Source organism: Leptodactylus fuscus, chromosome 4, assembly GCF_031893055.1.
Source record: "Leptodactylus fuscus isolate aLepFus1 chromosome 4, aLepFus1.hap2, whole genome shotgun sequence".
NCBI lineage: Eukaryota > Metazoa > Chordata > Amphibia > Anura > Leptodactylidae > Leptodactylus > Leptodactylus fuscus.
In genome coordinates, this window is record NC_134268.1 from 161,352,110 (window position 1) to 161,367,519 (window position 15,410).

At 40.1% G+C, this 15,410-nt stretch overlaps 1 protein-coding gene across 1 annotated transcript in view; it reads right to left on the reverse strand.

Annotated features, from left to right (window-relative positions):
- NEK11 (NIMA related kinase 11) overlaps window positions 1–15,410 on the reverse strand; it is a 171,500-nt gene that overhangs the window by 61,563 nt on the left and 94,527 nt on the right. Inside the window, exons 10-12 of the mRNA XM_075271296.1 lie at window positions 14,687–14,806; window positions 11,066–11,159; window positions 4,716–4,848 (exon numbers count right to left, since the gene is read on the reverse strand). Coding sequence (XP_075127397.1) covers window positions 4,716–4,848; window positions 11,066–11,159; window positions 14,687–14,806 — 347 coding nt within the window. The remainder of the gene's footprint in view (window positions 1–4,715; window positions 4,849–11,065; window positions 11,160–14,686; window positions 14,807–15,410) is intronic.

Sequence of the window (15,410 nt, forward strand, 5' to 3'; positions counted from 1 at the left end):
TGGAATCCACTTTTCTGGTACCTTACAGGCTCTACAAACATGACATGGCGTCCAGATACCAAACATCTGAATCTGTACTCCAAAAGCCGCATAGCGCTCCGTTCCTTCTGCGCCCTGCTGTACGTCCAAACTGCAGTTTATGACACATGTATGACACATGTATGACACTGGTGTACCCAGGATAATGCACGTAATGTCATATGTGGGTATAAACTGATATTAGGGCACAGCCGGACACAGAAGGGAAGAAGGGTCATTTGGTTTTTGGAGCACAGACGGTTTGGTTTTTGGATGCCATGACACATTTGTAGAGCTGAAACGCCAGTAATTTGGAATCCCCTGATAAATTACCTTATTTTGGAAACTACACCCCTGAAGGATTTATCCAGGGGTACAGACAGCATTTTTAACCCCCAAGTGTTGCTATAACTTTATATATATATATAACTATAACTGTAGTGGATTGTGAGAGGTGAAAATGACCATTTTTCCAGGAATACGTCCTTTCAGTGCGTAATATGTTGTGCCCACCTTGTATCAGAGATGAACGCTCTAAAAGCTGTTGTGCCTGGGATACCCGTTTAACAGTTTTTGGAGTGTCTCTGCTGACATAAGTCGGGCACAACATGTTGCACACTAAAATGGCAAATCTGTAAAATTTTCATTTTTAACTTCTCTATCAGTTGCGATTTCATTTCTGGAAACTAAATAAATGCAACACTCAAGGGTTAAAAATTCTCGCTACACCACTTGATAAATCCCATCAGTGGGGTAGTGTCCAAAATAGGGTGACATGTCTGCGGATTCCACTTTATTGGCAATTCAGGGGCTTTGCAAAAGTGGCATGACGTCCAAAAACCAAACTGTGCTCCAAAAACCAAAATAGCGCTCCTTCCCTTCTGTCCCCGGCTGTGCCCAAACAGCCATTTCTACCCACATATGGCATTAAGTATGTTATCCGGGGTACACCAGTGTCATACATGTGGGCATACACTGCTATTTGGGTACCCAGATGTGAAGGAGCAATATGTGCTTTTGGAGTGCAGATTTAGATTCTTCGTTTTTGGACACCATGTCACATTTGCAGAGACCCTAAAATTGCCCCTACAAAATGGGGTCACTTCTTGGTGAATTCCAGTTTACTGGAACCTCCAGGGCTCTGCAAAAACATCATGGCGCCCAGAGGGTCCCTCTAAATCTGTACCCCAAAAGCTAAAACGCACAGTGGTCCTTCCCTTCTGAGCCCTGCTGTGTGCCCAAGCAGCAGTTTACACCCACATATATAATTTTTTGACCCCCGGGATGGCCCACTTAATAGTTTTAGGAGTGCAGGTCTCTGACAACACAAAGTGGGTGCAACGTATTGGGCACCGAAATGGCATATTTTTAAAAATTTCAATTTTCATTTTGTACATTAATTTTTGGGAAGCATTTTAGGCTCAAAATGATAATACCCCTTGATACATTCCTTGACAGGTGTAGTTTCTAAAATGGGGTCACTTTTGAGGGGTTTCCATTGTATTGATACTTTAGGGGCTCTGCAAATGCGACATGGCCCCTGAAAACTATTCCAGCAACATCTGCCCTCCAAAATCCAAATAGCGCTCTTTCCATTCTGAGCCCCACCATGTACCCATACAGCAGATTTTGGCCACATATGGGGTATTGCCGTGTTCAGAAGAAATTGTGTAACAAACTGTGGGGGGCTTTTAATTCTTAAACTATTTGCAAAATTAAAACTATGGCGCTAAATGGACGATTCATTGGGAAAAAAAGTAATTTTTCATTTTCACGTCCCAATGTTAATAAAATCTGTGAAACACCTGTGAGGCCAAAATACTCACTCTACCCCTAGACAAATTCTATGAGGGGTGTAGTTTCCAAAATGGGGTCACTTATAGGGGGTTTCCACTGTATTGGTACTTTAGGGGCTCTGCAAATGCGACATGGGACCTGAAAAATATTCCAGCAAAATCTGCCCTCCAAAAGCCAAATAGCCCTCTTTCCATTCTGAGCCCCGCCATGTTCCCATACAGCAGATTATGACTACATATGGGGCATTTCTGTGTTCAGCAGAATTTGTGTAACGAACTTTAGGGAGCTTTTTCTCCTTTATCCTCTTGTGAAAATTAAAAATTTGGGGCTAAATTGACAGTTTGTTGGAAAAAAAGTAATTTTTCATTTTCATGGCCCAATGTTAATAAAATCTGTGAAACAGCTGTAGGGTCAAAATGCTCACTCTACCCTTTAATATGTTCTGTGGGGGGTGTAGTTTCCCAAATGGGGTCACTTTTAGGGGGTTTCCACTGTATTGGTTCTCTAGGGGCTCTGCTAATGCGACATGGCACCTAAAATTATTCCAGCAAAATCTGCCATCCAAAAGCCAAATAGCGCTCCTTCCATTCTGAGCCCCGCCATGTTCCCATACAGCAGAATATAGCCACATATGGGGTATTGCCGTGTTCAGGAGAAATTGTTTAACAAACTGTGGGGGGCTTTTACTCCTTTAACCCCTTGTGAAAATGAAAACTTTGGAGATAAAGTGACATTTTAGTAATTTTTCATTTACACATCCCAATGTTAGTAAAATCTGTCAAACAACTGTAGGGTCTAAATGCTGACTATACCCCTTGATGAATTCTGTGAGGGGTGTGGATTCTAAAATGGGGTCACTTTTGGGGGGTTTCCATTGTTTTGGTACTCTAGGGTCTCTGCAAATAAGGCATGGCGCTGAAAATTATTCCAGCAAAATCTGCTGTTCAAACACCCAGTGTCGCTCCTTCCCTTCCATGCACTGCCGTGTGCCCAAAAATCAGTTTACACCCACATGTGGGGTATTTCTGTGCACGGGAGAAATTGCACAATAAACTGTCAGATGCATTTTCTCCTTCAACCCTTTGTGAATGTGTTAATTATGGGTCTAAATGAATGTATTAGTGAAAAAAAATGAAATGTCTAAATTTCACTGCCATATTATTTTTATTCTTATGAAATACTTAAAGGGTTAACAAACATCCCAAATGCTGTTTTGAATAATTTGAGGGGTGCAGTTTTGAAAATGGGGTAATTTATGGGGGTTTCTATTATACAGGCCTTTATAATTACTTTCAGAACTGAAGTGGTCCCTAAAAAATTGGTTTGGAGAATTTTCTTGTAAATCTGGAAAATCGCTGTTACACTTGTAAGCCTTGTGACGTCCAAAATAAATTAAAAGACAATCAAAAGATGATGCCGATATAAAGCAGAGATATGGGAGATAATATTTATTCATGTATTTGGATGGTATGACTATCTGCCTGAAAAGCAGAGAATTTCACATTTTGAAAATTGCAATTTTTTTCAAATTTCCATCAAATTTCCTAGCTTTTTTATAAATAAATGCAAAAATATTGATTAGTGTTTACCACTAACATGAAGTATAATGTGTTACGAGAAAACAATCTCAAATTCATTTGTGTAAGTTAAAGCGTCTCAAAGTTATTGCCATTTAAAGTGACACATGTCAGTTTTGAAAAAAGAGGCCTGGTCTTTAACATACTTTTGGGCCTGGTCCTTAACCGGTTAAAACCAAGTGATAGAAATGTAATGAGCACACAGTTGTTCCAATAAGGCTTATATAAGCATATCACTTGTCAATATTCAAGCCCCAAGACCCACAATCCAAAGCACCTGCAGTTTATTTCTTATACTTCTAGTATTGTTCCTGTTATTCACTTTTTTTCTTTTATCCCCAGACTGCTGTGTCAATTTAGTCAAGAATTTAGATGTTTATAGGAAATCAGATTGTTCTGTTCTCTCCTCTGGTAGATTTAATATTTAATGTGCTTCAGGTATAGTTTGCCTAAAGAGTATCAGCCACGATTACAGCGTCTTGATATTGGTCTTATGAGTAAGACAAGATAAAACTTTTATTGAGCGTCCTCTCTTAAGAAATGCTGAGAATTCATAAGTAAATTGAATCTATACCCATAAACAAGCAGATTTAGCAGGAGCTGAGTTCAGCCTTCTGCCGCAATGGCATTATAATATACTGCATACTAGATCTACAATGGCTTCTCACTTCCAAGGCTTTGCCAATTAGAATACAATTACTTATAAATATAATAACTTGTCGTCATTCCATAAACTTAGTTTTTACTTCTTAACTTTTTTTTTTTTTAATAAAAAGCATTATTAGCCAATAGAGACATAAAGTCATTTTTCATTTCTCTCTGCGACTCTGCATATTACTTTATTGCAGTTATAAAAGTTAATTTTATAATATTCAAGGTCTTTTCATGAAAATCTTTTCGGCAACCCAATCTCTAGAGGCAATAAATGACACATTGTGTAAGCTTCAAATCAGTCTGCTTCATAACATTATATTCAGAAGCGTCGAAAGTAGCAGCTGTTATAAAGCAGGAATGAATTTAGTCTGAACCAGAAATGCAATTAAGTCATGTGCGTCTTAAATAGCGATTTCTTTGTATTTCGGAAAAGTTTCTCCTTCTTAGCACAATAAAACACTTAACATATGCATTATTTGTTGACTGTCTGGAGATAGCATTGCATACCAGTGAAAGTTCTCTATAGAAGATAGTGTTTTATATAAGCATATCACTTGTCAATATTCAAGCCCCAAGTCCCACAATCCAAAGCACCTGCAGGACACGGACCTTATTAGAAAGTTGAATCCGTTAACCATATACATTACTCAGAAAACATAGATCACTTACCACGATATGAAGGTTCTGATTCACAAAGCCTATCTGGTATTGTAAGAGAGTCACTATAGTGACTATGAGAGTTGTATTTTCTTGCACTGACGGGTTCTGATTGTATAAGGTTTTTTGGAGGTTCATCGTCTTCCTGAAGTGATGAAAAAAATTAATAAATATTTTAATATACATAAACCACACAATTAGAAAACTGCTACTGCCATTACATTTTCGTGAGTGCTGGAGGCCGTGGTGTTAGATTCCTCAGGTCAGATAATTCTGGCATATCCAATTACTTTGCCATAAATGTATCTGATGAGGAAAACCAATGTAAGTCACTTTTAACATGTTACAGTTTCTATTAAAGAAAATGCTGTAATATAGAAAATAACTACATTGTTTTATAACAGTTTCCTATACTGTAATCCACAACTTACATTAAAGTCCGGAAGTGATTTCACAACATTGAAGATTTTAGATCTGTAACTTAATCCATGGCATTTGTGGGCAAAATCTTTCAAAGGGATCCTATCTTTCAAACCCTTTTTTTCTAACTAACACGTCAGAATAGCTTTAAGAAAGGCTATTCTTCTCCTACTTTTTGTTGTCTTCTACACGCAGCCATTCGCTTGAAATTCCGTTTCCGGTATGTAAATGAGTTCTTTCACAGCACTGGGGGCGTCCACAATGCTGCCAGAGAGCTCTCCAGCGCCGCCTCCATCTTCTTCTGCGACAAGGTCTTCACCGCGTCTTCTTCTGGCGCTGTCTTCTAACTTCTAGGCCTCAGGCTTAGGGAAAGATGACTGCGCATGCCCATCAGCCACGAGAAAATGGCCGCTTACAATACTTTACAAGCGGCCATTTTTCTTGTGGCCGCGAGCATGCGAAGTCGGCTTTGCCTTAGGCCCGAGGCCTAGAAATTAGAAGACACCACCGGAAGAAGACATGGTGAAGACCTCGTTCCAGAAGAAGATGGAGGTGGCGCTGGAGAGTTCTCTGGCAGCGTTGGGGATGCCCCCAGTGCTGCGAAAGAACTCATTTACATATCGAGAAAAACCGGAATTTCAAGCGAACGGTGGCGCAGAGAAGACAACGAAAGGTAGGAGAGGAACAGCCTTTCTTAAGGCTATTCCGACGTGTTAGTTAGAAAAAAAAGGGTTTGAAAAATAGGATCACTTTAATTCCATTAGAGGTGGCCAGGCTTCTGAGGGTAGTCTGTGAATAAGCTTGTGTCATGTAACTACCTGCAGAATTACAAATGCAGTATTGCAATGGTTTTCCACTGATCAGCCACAACATTAAAACCACTGGCAAGTCATTTACATGTATTACTCACTTGATCAGCACCTACCAAGGAGTAGAATACACTTACCGGCCACTTTATTAGGTACACCTGTCCAACTGCTCGTTAACACTTAATTTCTAATCAGCCAATCACATGGCGGCAACTCAGTGCATTTAGGCATGTAGACATGGTCAAGACAATCTCCTGCAGTTCAAACCGAGCATCAGTATGGGGAAGAAAGGTGATTTGAGTGCCTTTGAACGTGGCATGGTTGTTGGTGCCAGAAGGGCTGGTCTGAGTATTTCAGAAACTGCTGATCTACTGGGATTTTCACGCACAACCATCTCTAGGGTTTACAGAGAATGGTCCAAAAAAGAAAAAACATCCAGTGAGCGGCAGTTCTGTGGGCGGAAATGCGTTGTTGATGCCAGAGGTCAGAGGAGAATGGCCAGACTGGTTCGAGCTGATAGAAAGGCAACAGTGACTCAAATAGCCACCCGTTACAACCAAGGTAGCCAGAAGAGCATCTCTGAACGCACAGTACGTCGAACTTTGAGGCAGATGGGCTACAGCAGCAGAAGACCACACCGGGTGCCACTCCTTTCAGCTAAGAACAGGAAACTGAGGCTACAATTTACACAAGCTCATCGAAATTGGACAATTGAAGATTGGAAAAACGTTGCCTGGTCTGATGAGTCTCGATTTCTGCTGCGACATTCGGATGGTAGGGTCAGAATTTGGCGTCAACAACATGAAAGCATGGATCCATCCTGCCTTGTATCAACGGTTCAGGCTGGTGGTGGTGGTGTCATGGTGTGGGGAATATTTTCTTGGCACTCTTTGGGCCCCTTGGTACCAATTGAGCATCGTTGCAACGCCAAAGCCTACCTGAGTATTGTTGCTGACCATGTCCATCCCTTTATGACCACAATGTACCCAACATCTGATGGCTACTTTCAGCAGGATAATGCGCCATGTCATAAAGCTGGAATCATCTCAGACTGGTTTCTTGAACATGACAATGAGTTCACTGTACTCCAATGGCCTCCACAGTCACCAGATCTCAATCCAATAGAGCATCTTTGGGATGTGGTGGAACGGGAGATTCGCATCATGGATGTGCAGCCGACAAATCTGCGGCAACTGTGTGATGCCATCATGTCAATATGGACCAAAGTCTCTGAGGAATGCTTCCAGCACCTTGTTGAATTTATGCCACGAAGAATTGAGGCAGTTCTGAAGGCAAAAGGGGGTCCAACCCGTTACTAGCATGGTGTACCTAATAAAGTGGCCGGTGAGTGTATATTAGGCAGTAACTGAAAAAGTGAATGACTATAGAAAAAAGGCAAAAACACACAGTACAATGCAGTTTTCTGCATCTTGGATTGTGTAGCCCGGTCAGAGGGCCCAAGTTGACTCTTGACAAAAATGTCTACAGAGGCAATCATGGACCAATGAAAGAATGTGACCCTGTCCAATAATTCCTGAATCACTAACCTGGGTAAAAAAACAAAACAAAATACCTTCCTTTTAGTAATAAAAGAAGTCAGCAGAGGCAGTGTGATGCTCTGGGCGATATGATGCTGGAAGTCTTTGGGTCCTGTACATGTTTCCCTTACAAGTACCACCTCACCAGCAAACCCAGCAAACACTGTTGCAGACCATGTACACCACATCATGATAAGGCTACTTTCTAAGGCAGTGTCCTTTTTTAGGTAGAATAATGCATCCACACACAAAAAATTGTTCAGGAATGATATTAGGAATATGACGAGTTCAAGGTATTGACTTGGCCAACAACGTTTTCAGGTTTCAGTCTGCTTATGGGATGTGCTGGAGCCATGGAGCCCCACCTCACGACTTATACAAAATGGTGGCAATCTTTACAGGTCTTTTGGATTCCATGTCTTAATAGGTCAGAGACGTTGCTGCAGCACAAGGGTCCTACACAATATTAAGTAGGTGAGTTTAAAGTTATGGTAGATTGGTGTATATTAGAGATGAGCGAATACCATTCGATCGAGTAGGCATTCGATCAAATATTACGGTATTCAAAATATTCATACTCAAACAAATACCACGTGGTAAACACAGTCAAAATTTGATTCCCCTCCCACCTTCCCCAGCGCTTTTGTTTACACCAATAACTATGCAGGGGAGGTGGGACAGGAAGCAGAAAAACGTAGGATATGAAAAAAACGTATACAGTCATTGGCTAGCTAAATCAGGTGACCTCCACTCTATAAGAATAGTGAGTGTCATATTCGGTTCAGATGCGACTGTGAATTAGACAGGGATAGACATTCTGCCAGGGTTAGCTAGTAATTAGCTTTATTTATTTTATTTGCAAATTATTTTCCACAGAAGCCCTTGTTAGGGCTCCAATTATATACCACCTTTTCCCCCAATATACCTTTCCCATCTCCTGTTATATACATGTTTTAAGCTCAGTATATACTCAGCTTAATTTGGAAGGGCTCACCTCAAGGGCCACAAAAGTAATTTTTGGAGGTCTCACCACATCACACACACACACACACACACACACACACACACACACACACACACACACACACAATGACAGATAAGGGTGGGTGCTGTTTGATTTCCCCCTTGCCTATTCCATCTGTGGTTGTCATGGGGAACATGATTTAAAGGGGTGCTTGCTAATGTTTCTTTAGCTTAAAATTTGTCTTTCTGTCCATACTAATGTAGAGGAAAGAAGGTTTCCAAGTATTTCTCCACTTTTCTTAGAGGTTATAATGAGTTTGGAGTGTCTAGTTGATAGGCTGTGACAGTAGGGTAAAACTGTGACTTGGGCGTGTTAGATGCCCCCCAGACATGCTTCCTCTGCTGTCCCAGTTGCATTCCAGAGGTGTTGGCATCATTTCCTGGGGTGTCATTGTGGACTTGGTGACTCCAATTGGTCGAATTGTGGTTTCCCCTGAGAAGGTGAGACAGCAGACAAATCTGCTGAGACAGGAAGATGGGAAAAACCCTATAGGCTAGGGCCCCATGTTTGGTCATGACGGGGGAAAAAAACTGCGCAAAAAATTGCTGCATTTTACATTACCTGTAAAGTAGATGCAGAAAACATCTGCAGCAGAAATGCAAATAAGGGCATGTCAACTATACCTATGGAAACGCTGGCATTTTCCATATAGGTATAATAGAAAAAATGTGATGCGTTTCCTCCTGTCTTAGGCTGTATTCACACTGAGTAACGCTGGCGTTTTTTGTGCTTATTTTTGCACATAGCGTCGCGTTAACGAATAGCGCGGCGTTAATGCGGCGTACACGCCGCGTTAACACGGCACTACGCGGCGTTAAGTGCAAAAATAAGCACAAAAAACGCCAGCGTTACTCAGAGTGAATACAGCCTTAGACTCAAACTGGAAAGTGATGTCAAATATAAGCATATATTTTAGACATAGTACTGCTTAGAGAGTAATAGGTATAATTAGATATTTTTATTATTAATATTTTGTCATTTACTATCACCATTTGTAAATGAAAAAAATTGTGCTTTTAAAGAATCTATTGAGAACAATGATAATAGCATGTTGCTGTTAGTATTGGTTTTATTAAGCATAAGAATATGGAATTAATTCTTCTTTTTAAATCATTACATATTTGCATGTAAGGTTGGTAAATTTCCCTAGGAACCAATATACTAACTAATCCATTATAATAATCCATATCTTTAATAAGACATCAGTGTATTCATTTAATGTAGTTCCTTCTACTATAAAATATATATTATATCCTGCAGTATGATGGGCTCTAAAGAACTAGAAGCCCAATGCTGACACAATGCATTAGCAAACCTCAATATGCACCCAATGGATTCATTTACTGAAAGGTCAGGGCTAGAAGAATGACAGATTTGTTAGGAATATTCCTACTGCTGCACAAAAGGAAAGAATCTATAAAACAATTTGCATGTTGCCTTTGTGTCATGCTGCCTAGAGACCTGGGTCAGGTTTATTTAAACGTGTCTGATGGATGAAGATACAATACCATCTGATGTTGGTGAAGATAAATTGTGCAATAAGTAACTGATCTGCATCAATACACAGATTTGCATTTCTGTTACAATGTCATTTAAAGGGGTTTTCCGGAAACATAACCAGATTTAAATTTGAAGACAAGTAAAACATTTCTGCAAATACAAACAACCGTTTTGCATTTTGAGTTTTAACCATTTCAAGGCTGAGCCATTTTCCCTGTTCCCGCAACGCTTTTGGCAGAAATTTGGCAGAGTTTTCCTTTGAGGACTTTCTGCTTCAATTATACCCATAGGGAAACCCCCAAACACACTCCCCCCACAAACACAATAGTTAAAAAGTGAAACAAGACAATTTGTGCCTTGAGTAATGATTATTACAACCAATTGATTGAAAAGGACTTGTTCTGGGACCTTTGAGAATATAAATTTAAAGGGATTCTATCATTAGAATCCGTTTTTTAGCTAAAGCCACATAGGAATAGCCTTAAGAAAGGATATTTTTCCTCTACCTTTAGATGTCTTCTCCGCACCGCTGTTCCTTAGATATCCCGGTTTTCGTCCATATGCTAATTAGTTTTTTCCCAGCACTGGGGGCGGTCCCCAGCTCTGAAACAGCACTGGGGGCATCCCCAGTGCTGTGAGAAAACTATCCGGTACTGACGTCTTCTGTTCGCCACCTCTGCCTTCCTGTTTGGCCACAAGAAAATGGCTGACTGTGCCCACTGCACATGTCCATGGCCATTTTACTGTGGCTTCTCCCTACAAACACAGGAAAATGGGAATGGACATGTGCAGTCGGCGCTATTTGAAGAAGATATGATGGAACAAGGAAGAAGAAGCAGAGGAGGCAAACAAGAAGAAGGCAGCGCCGGATAGTTTTCTTGCCGCACTGGAGACACTCCCAGTGCTGTTTGAGCACTGGAGATCGCCCCCAGTCCTGCGAGAAAACTAATTAGCATATGGACGAAAACCAGGATATCTAACGTGGGTTTAGCCAAAAACTGGATTCTAATGATAGAATCCCTTTAAATGGATTTGCAAAAAAAGGATTTGAAAGAAAAATATAGTACATACATGTAGGACATCAATGCTAAGTCGCTGAAAATTTCGAGACCTCAGTTCCTGCATTCGTCTCTGATTTTCTTGATATTTTTCTTCTGCAAGTTGTCTAAAATGCATAATAACACATTACCGGTTAAATGTCCATTTACAGACATCAATTACTTATAGTGAAAGTGCAACACTACAGCAGGGCCACATGTTATGTGACAGCATGTGGCGACATGTGAATAGGGAGCACCTGCTACTGACCAGCCTCGGTCCAGTAAAACAATCCAATGAGCTTTAATTGGACTATCTGAGAACTGTATCTCACTCTCTGTAACTATGTGAAATGTCAGGGGCCACACGGTGGCTCAGTGGTTAGCACTGCAGCCTTGCAGCGCTGGAGTCCTGGTGTTCAAATCCCGCCAAGGGCATAAAACCATCTGCAAGGAGTTTGTATGTTCTCCCCATGTTTGCATGGATTTCCATCCCATATGCCAAAGACACACTGATAGGGAAAAATGTACATTGTGAGCTCTATGTGGGGCTCACAATCTACATAAAAAAAAAAAAAAAACAATGTGAAATGTGGCATATAAGCAAATATGAGTGGTACAAATAGTGACTTATACTGGGTTCACATCTGTTCCAGGTGTCCATTCAATGGAGATCTGTCGTAAATCGTTGGGTGAAAAAATTCTGGCTATTTCAGTTAAAAATAACAGACATTCGTTGGACACCTGACGGATCCTATTATAGTGTATGGGGGCTCCTCAGGCTCTGTTCATGTCTAGAGATGAGCAAACACTGTTCAGATCAGCCGATCCGAACAGCACGCTCCCATAGAAATTAATGGAAGCACCTGTGACGCCGGCCGGCCGCCGGCAAAGTCAGCGTCACAGGTGCTTCCATTCATTTCTATGGGAGCGTGCTGTTCGGATCGGCTGATCCGAACAGTGTTCGCTCATCTCTATTCATGTTTGTTACATTCTGCAGCCTGAGACCTGGCACGGATGTGACTCTAGCCTCAGGAGTATTGTATTGCCCCTGTTTTTATTTATTAAAAGCAGATAGTGAAGTATACCACAAAACAATTTTGCTACTTCTAATTGCAGAGCTATGTAGGTATATAAAGTCTTACTTTTTACCATTTGTTTAATAATGAATTTACAAAATGATACCAAATATTGTTACCAAATACTAATACCATAGTGAGGAATAAACCTTATTCATGAAAAGAGGGCATTTTAATTCTATCACTTTATTGTTGAACACCCGTATGTGTATACCCGATGGCACATAAAGGTTAAAAATGTATTCATCCTGACTTGTGACAAGTGACAAGAGTAAAGGCAGCCAATTTATAGTAGATGGTAGAGAACAGCGTTTGTCCATATGGATCAATTATTAACCACAGAGGATTTAGCATCAGGAAATATGACAAAATGCCACTTGGTAGAACAAGGCAGAAAAGCAGAAGAAGACCTTCAGTTGTAATGATGTGTCTATAAAACAATAAAAGGATCAGTATTTTCCAGTCGTGGTATTTCCTGTGGCAGTTATGTGAAACAGGCAGACTGAAAATTATCTCTGTACAACACTGTGTAATATGTTAGCACCATATTGAAGCTGAAAATGTATTAAAAATGAGATGATTTGGTTTAGTGCAGGAGAAGGCATAGTAATGCTACACTCACCATTACATCTGGGCATCCGATTTTCTGGTCCATTGCAGAACCAAGAGAAAATGGAAAAAATGGTTTGTCAAATGAGGAACAGCAACGGGTCCCAATTGGTCCCATTGACTTAAATGGGGTTGGTCAGGTGTCCGTTATATATTAACAGACATTGGTAGACAAAAAAGGGGGTCATACAAGACTTTTTTGGCCAGGATTTCTGCCACGAAGACTCTGTTTCAGATGTGAACACAGCCTTAGAGAAACAGAAGAATTCAGGAGTGGGCATACTTTTCCAGTATGGGATTTAGTGTCTGCTTGGACACTAGGAGCAGGATCATGTGACTCACATTTTTTGCCTTCCCTTTTTGCATGCCATAGTCCTCTTGACCATACAGCTTGCCTCTTCTGCCCTCCTGTCTAGGAGGATGTGAGAGTCACAATAGCTTTGATAATTTGCCAAGTGAGTATTTCACTATGAAAAGGAAGAGGAGGGCACAGAATCCAAGGCAGGGGTGTAATTAGGGTAGGGGGCCTGTCGTGGAATACTTTCCAGATGCTGCATGGTGTAGGGGGAACTAATGAAAAGCCAGACAGATATGAATAGCTAGATATCTACCAGATATATTTTATATAGATGTCAAAATCTACATGTATACAATGAACATAATTGTCCAGTTTCATGTACTTGTTATGTACAGATTATATTATACAATAATATCGTGGATAATATTGCAGCCACTATATATCTGGAGTGATTTTGTAACAAAGGTCTCATAGTCCATTGGCTAGGATGTAATATTATGTGTCTATAACTATAATGTATATTCACTTGCATCGCTGTTCCCATCAGCACATAGAAATGCAGAGCATTATTTTATTTTAAGTTTTTGTAAGGAAGCATGCATGATGGATATCTGTGAAAATTCTGATTTCTTTTATTTAAAGTGACTAAATAAAGGGCCCATGTCAAGTCTTGAAATAGTCAGAACCAAATAACATTTCCAGCCATGTACAGTAAGCAGAAATCGTTTTTACACTTGTTCCATTAATTTGGTTTTTAGTGCCTGGCAGGGGTCCTAATAAGTATAGGCTGAATGCCTCCTAGCTAGCACTCAAGCATGCTTTATATATAATCTGCACCTTCTATACTTGGAACCATTTTAGAAGTCACAGGCACAATAATACGCTTCTACAAGTATTACTGCATTACTTACAGAATGGGAGATGAAATACAGGGAAGTGTATCTGTGGCTCATATTTTACTGTACCTCTAGATACAAAGTGAGAATACTTTTATAGAAGGTGTCTTATGTAAATTGAAATATAAATGGGACAAGTCAGTTTCTGCTCATTGTCCCATGTAAAGGCACATGATCTAGAAGATTCAGGCTGATCTATTTCTTTCTCAATGGCTCTCAGCATTTAGTACTAAATGGGTTATCCGGCTTCCAAACATTACCTGCAAATACATCCACAGCAGTGCTAAATACTCACTGTTCACTTTTATACCCTTTTCTTGGCTTTATTTTACTTGAGACTTTTTGTATCACTGTTATTTACATGTAGTGAATCTGTGAAAAAACTACATTTCCCATGATGCATCTCCCTGCTCTATGTGAGGAAGGAATAGAGGAAGGGGGAAGATTCTAAATGAAACATCACAACATCATGTGACCTCAGAGTGATTTATCACCTGTGATTTCATTGGAGGGGAGAGCAGGGAGATGCATCATGGGAAATGTAGTTCGTCCACAGAGCCACTTCATGTAAATAACAGTAATACAAGGAGTCTCAAGTAAAATAAAGCCAAGAATGGAGCACTGCTGTGGACGATGTATTTGCAGATAATTTTTGGAAGCTGGATAACCCCTTTATTACATATAGAATATATACCTGTAGATACACCCCTGTAGAAGTCTTTGTATGGACTATCTGAGAAGCTCCAACCCCGTATCTACGACTGTTTCCTTACTTTAGTCTTTTTGCTTTCTCATCTGCAGCATTCAGCTTTCTTAGCCTCATTCTTTCTCTGGGTGTCATTTTCTGCACTTCTGATAGTTCTCGAAGTGTCTGAAGATGAAATTTTCTTTGACTAAAAAACATAGGAATACAGAGAAAGAAACATGTAATCTTTTCCAAATTACTGATCAAACAATTCTTGGTGAGACCCTCCTTAAAGTCACTGCTCACATCACTCCACAATATTAAAACCTATTTCTCAGCTTAGTCTGAACATTATGCCAGCTTAACTGGCTCCGACTCTGCAGGTGAACCATGAATAATAAGTATAGTAAGTATCATTTACTTAAAGAACTTACATCTTATTCTAATCACATTGTGTAAAAATAATTACAGAAAAAACAAGTTATAACAGAGAAATGACAAGTCACTAAAATGTAATATCAGCTCTTTCCTGTGACCTACTTATAACATCAAACCCACATTTACTAAAGTTAGCCATTTCCTTACAATACAGGAAACATACAACATGGCTGCCTTCTTCCAAGAACAGGGTCATCAATGCCCATGTGTTGTGTGTATTAATGCAGCTCAGTCTGAGGGCCCCTTCACATGGAGTAAACGCGCGTGTATTTTGGCAAAATACACGTGTAAAAAAACACGTCAAAATACATGTCAAAATACACGTGTAAAATGTCATTGAAGTCAATGGGAGTCTTTGGTCCATAGTCCTGTAG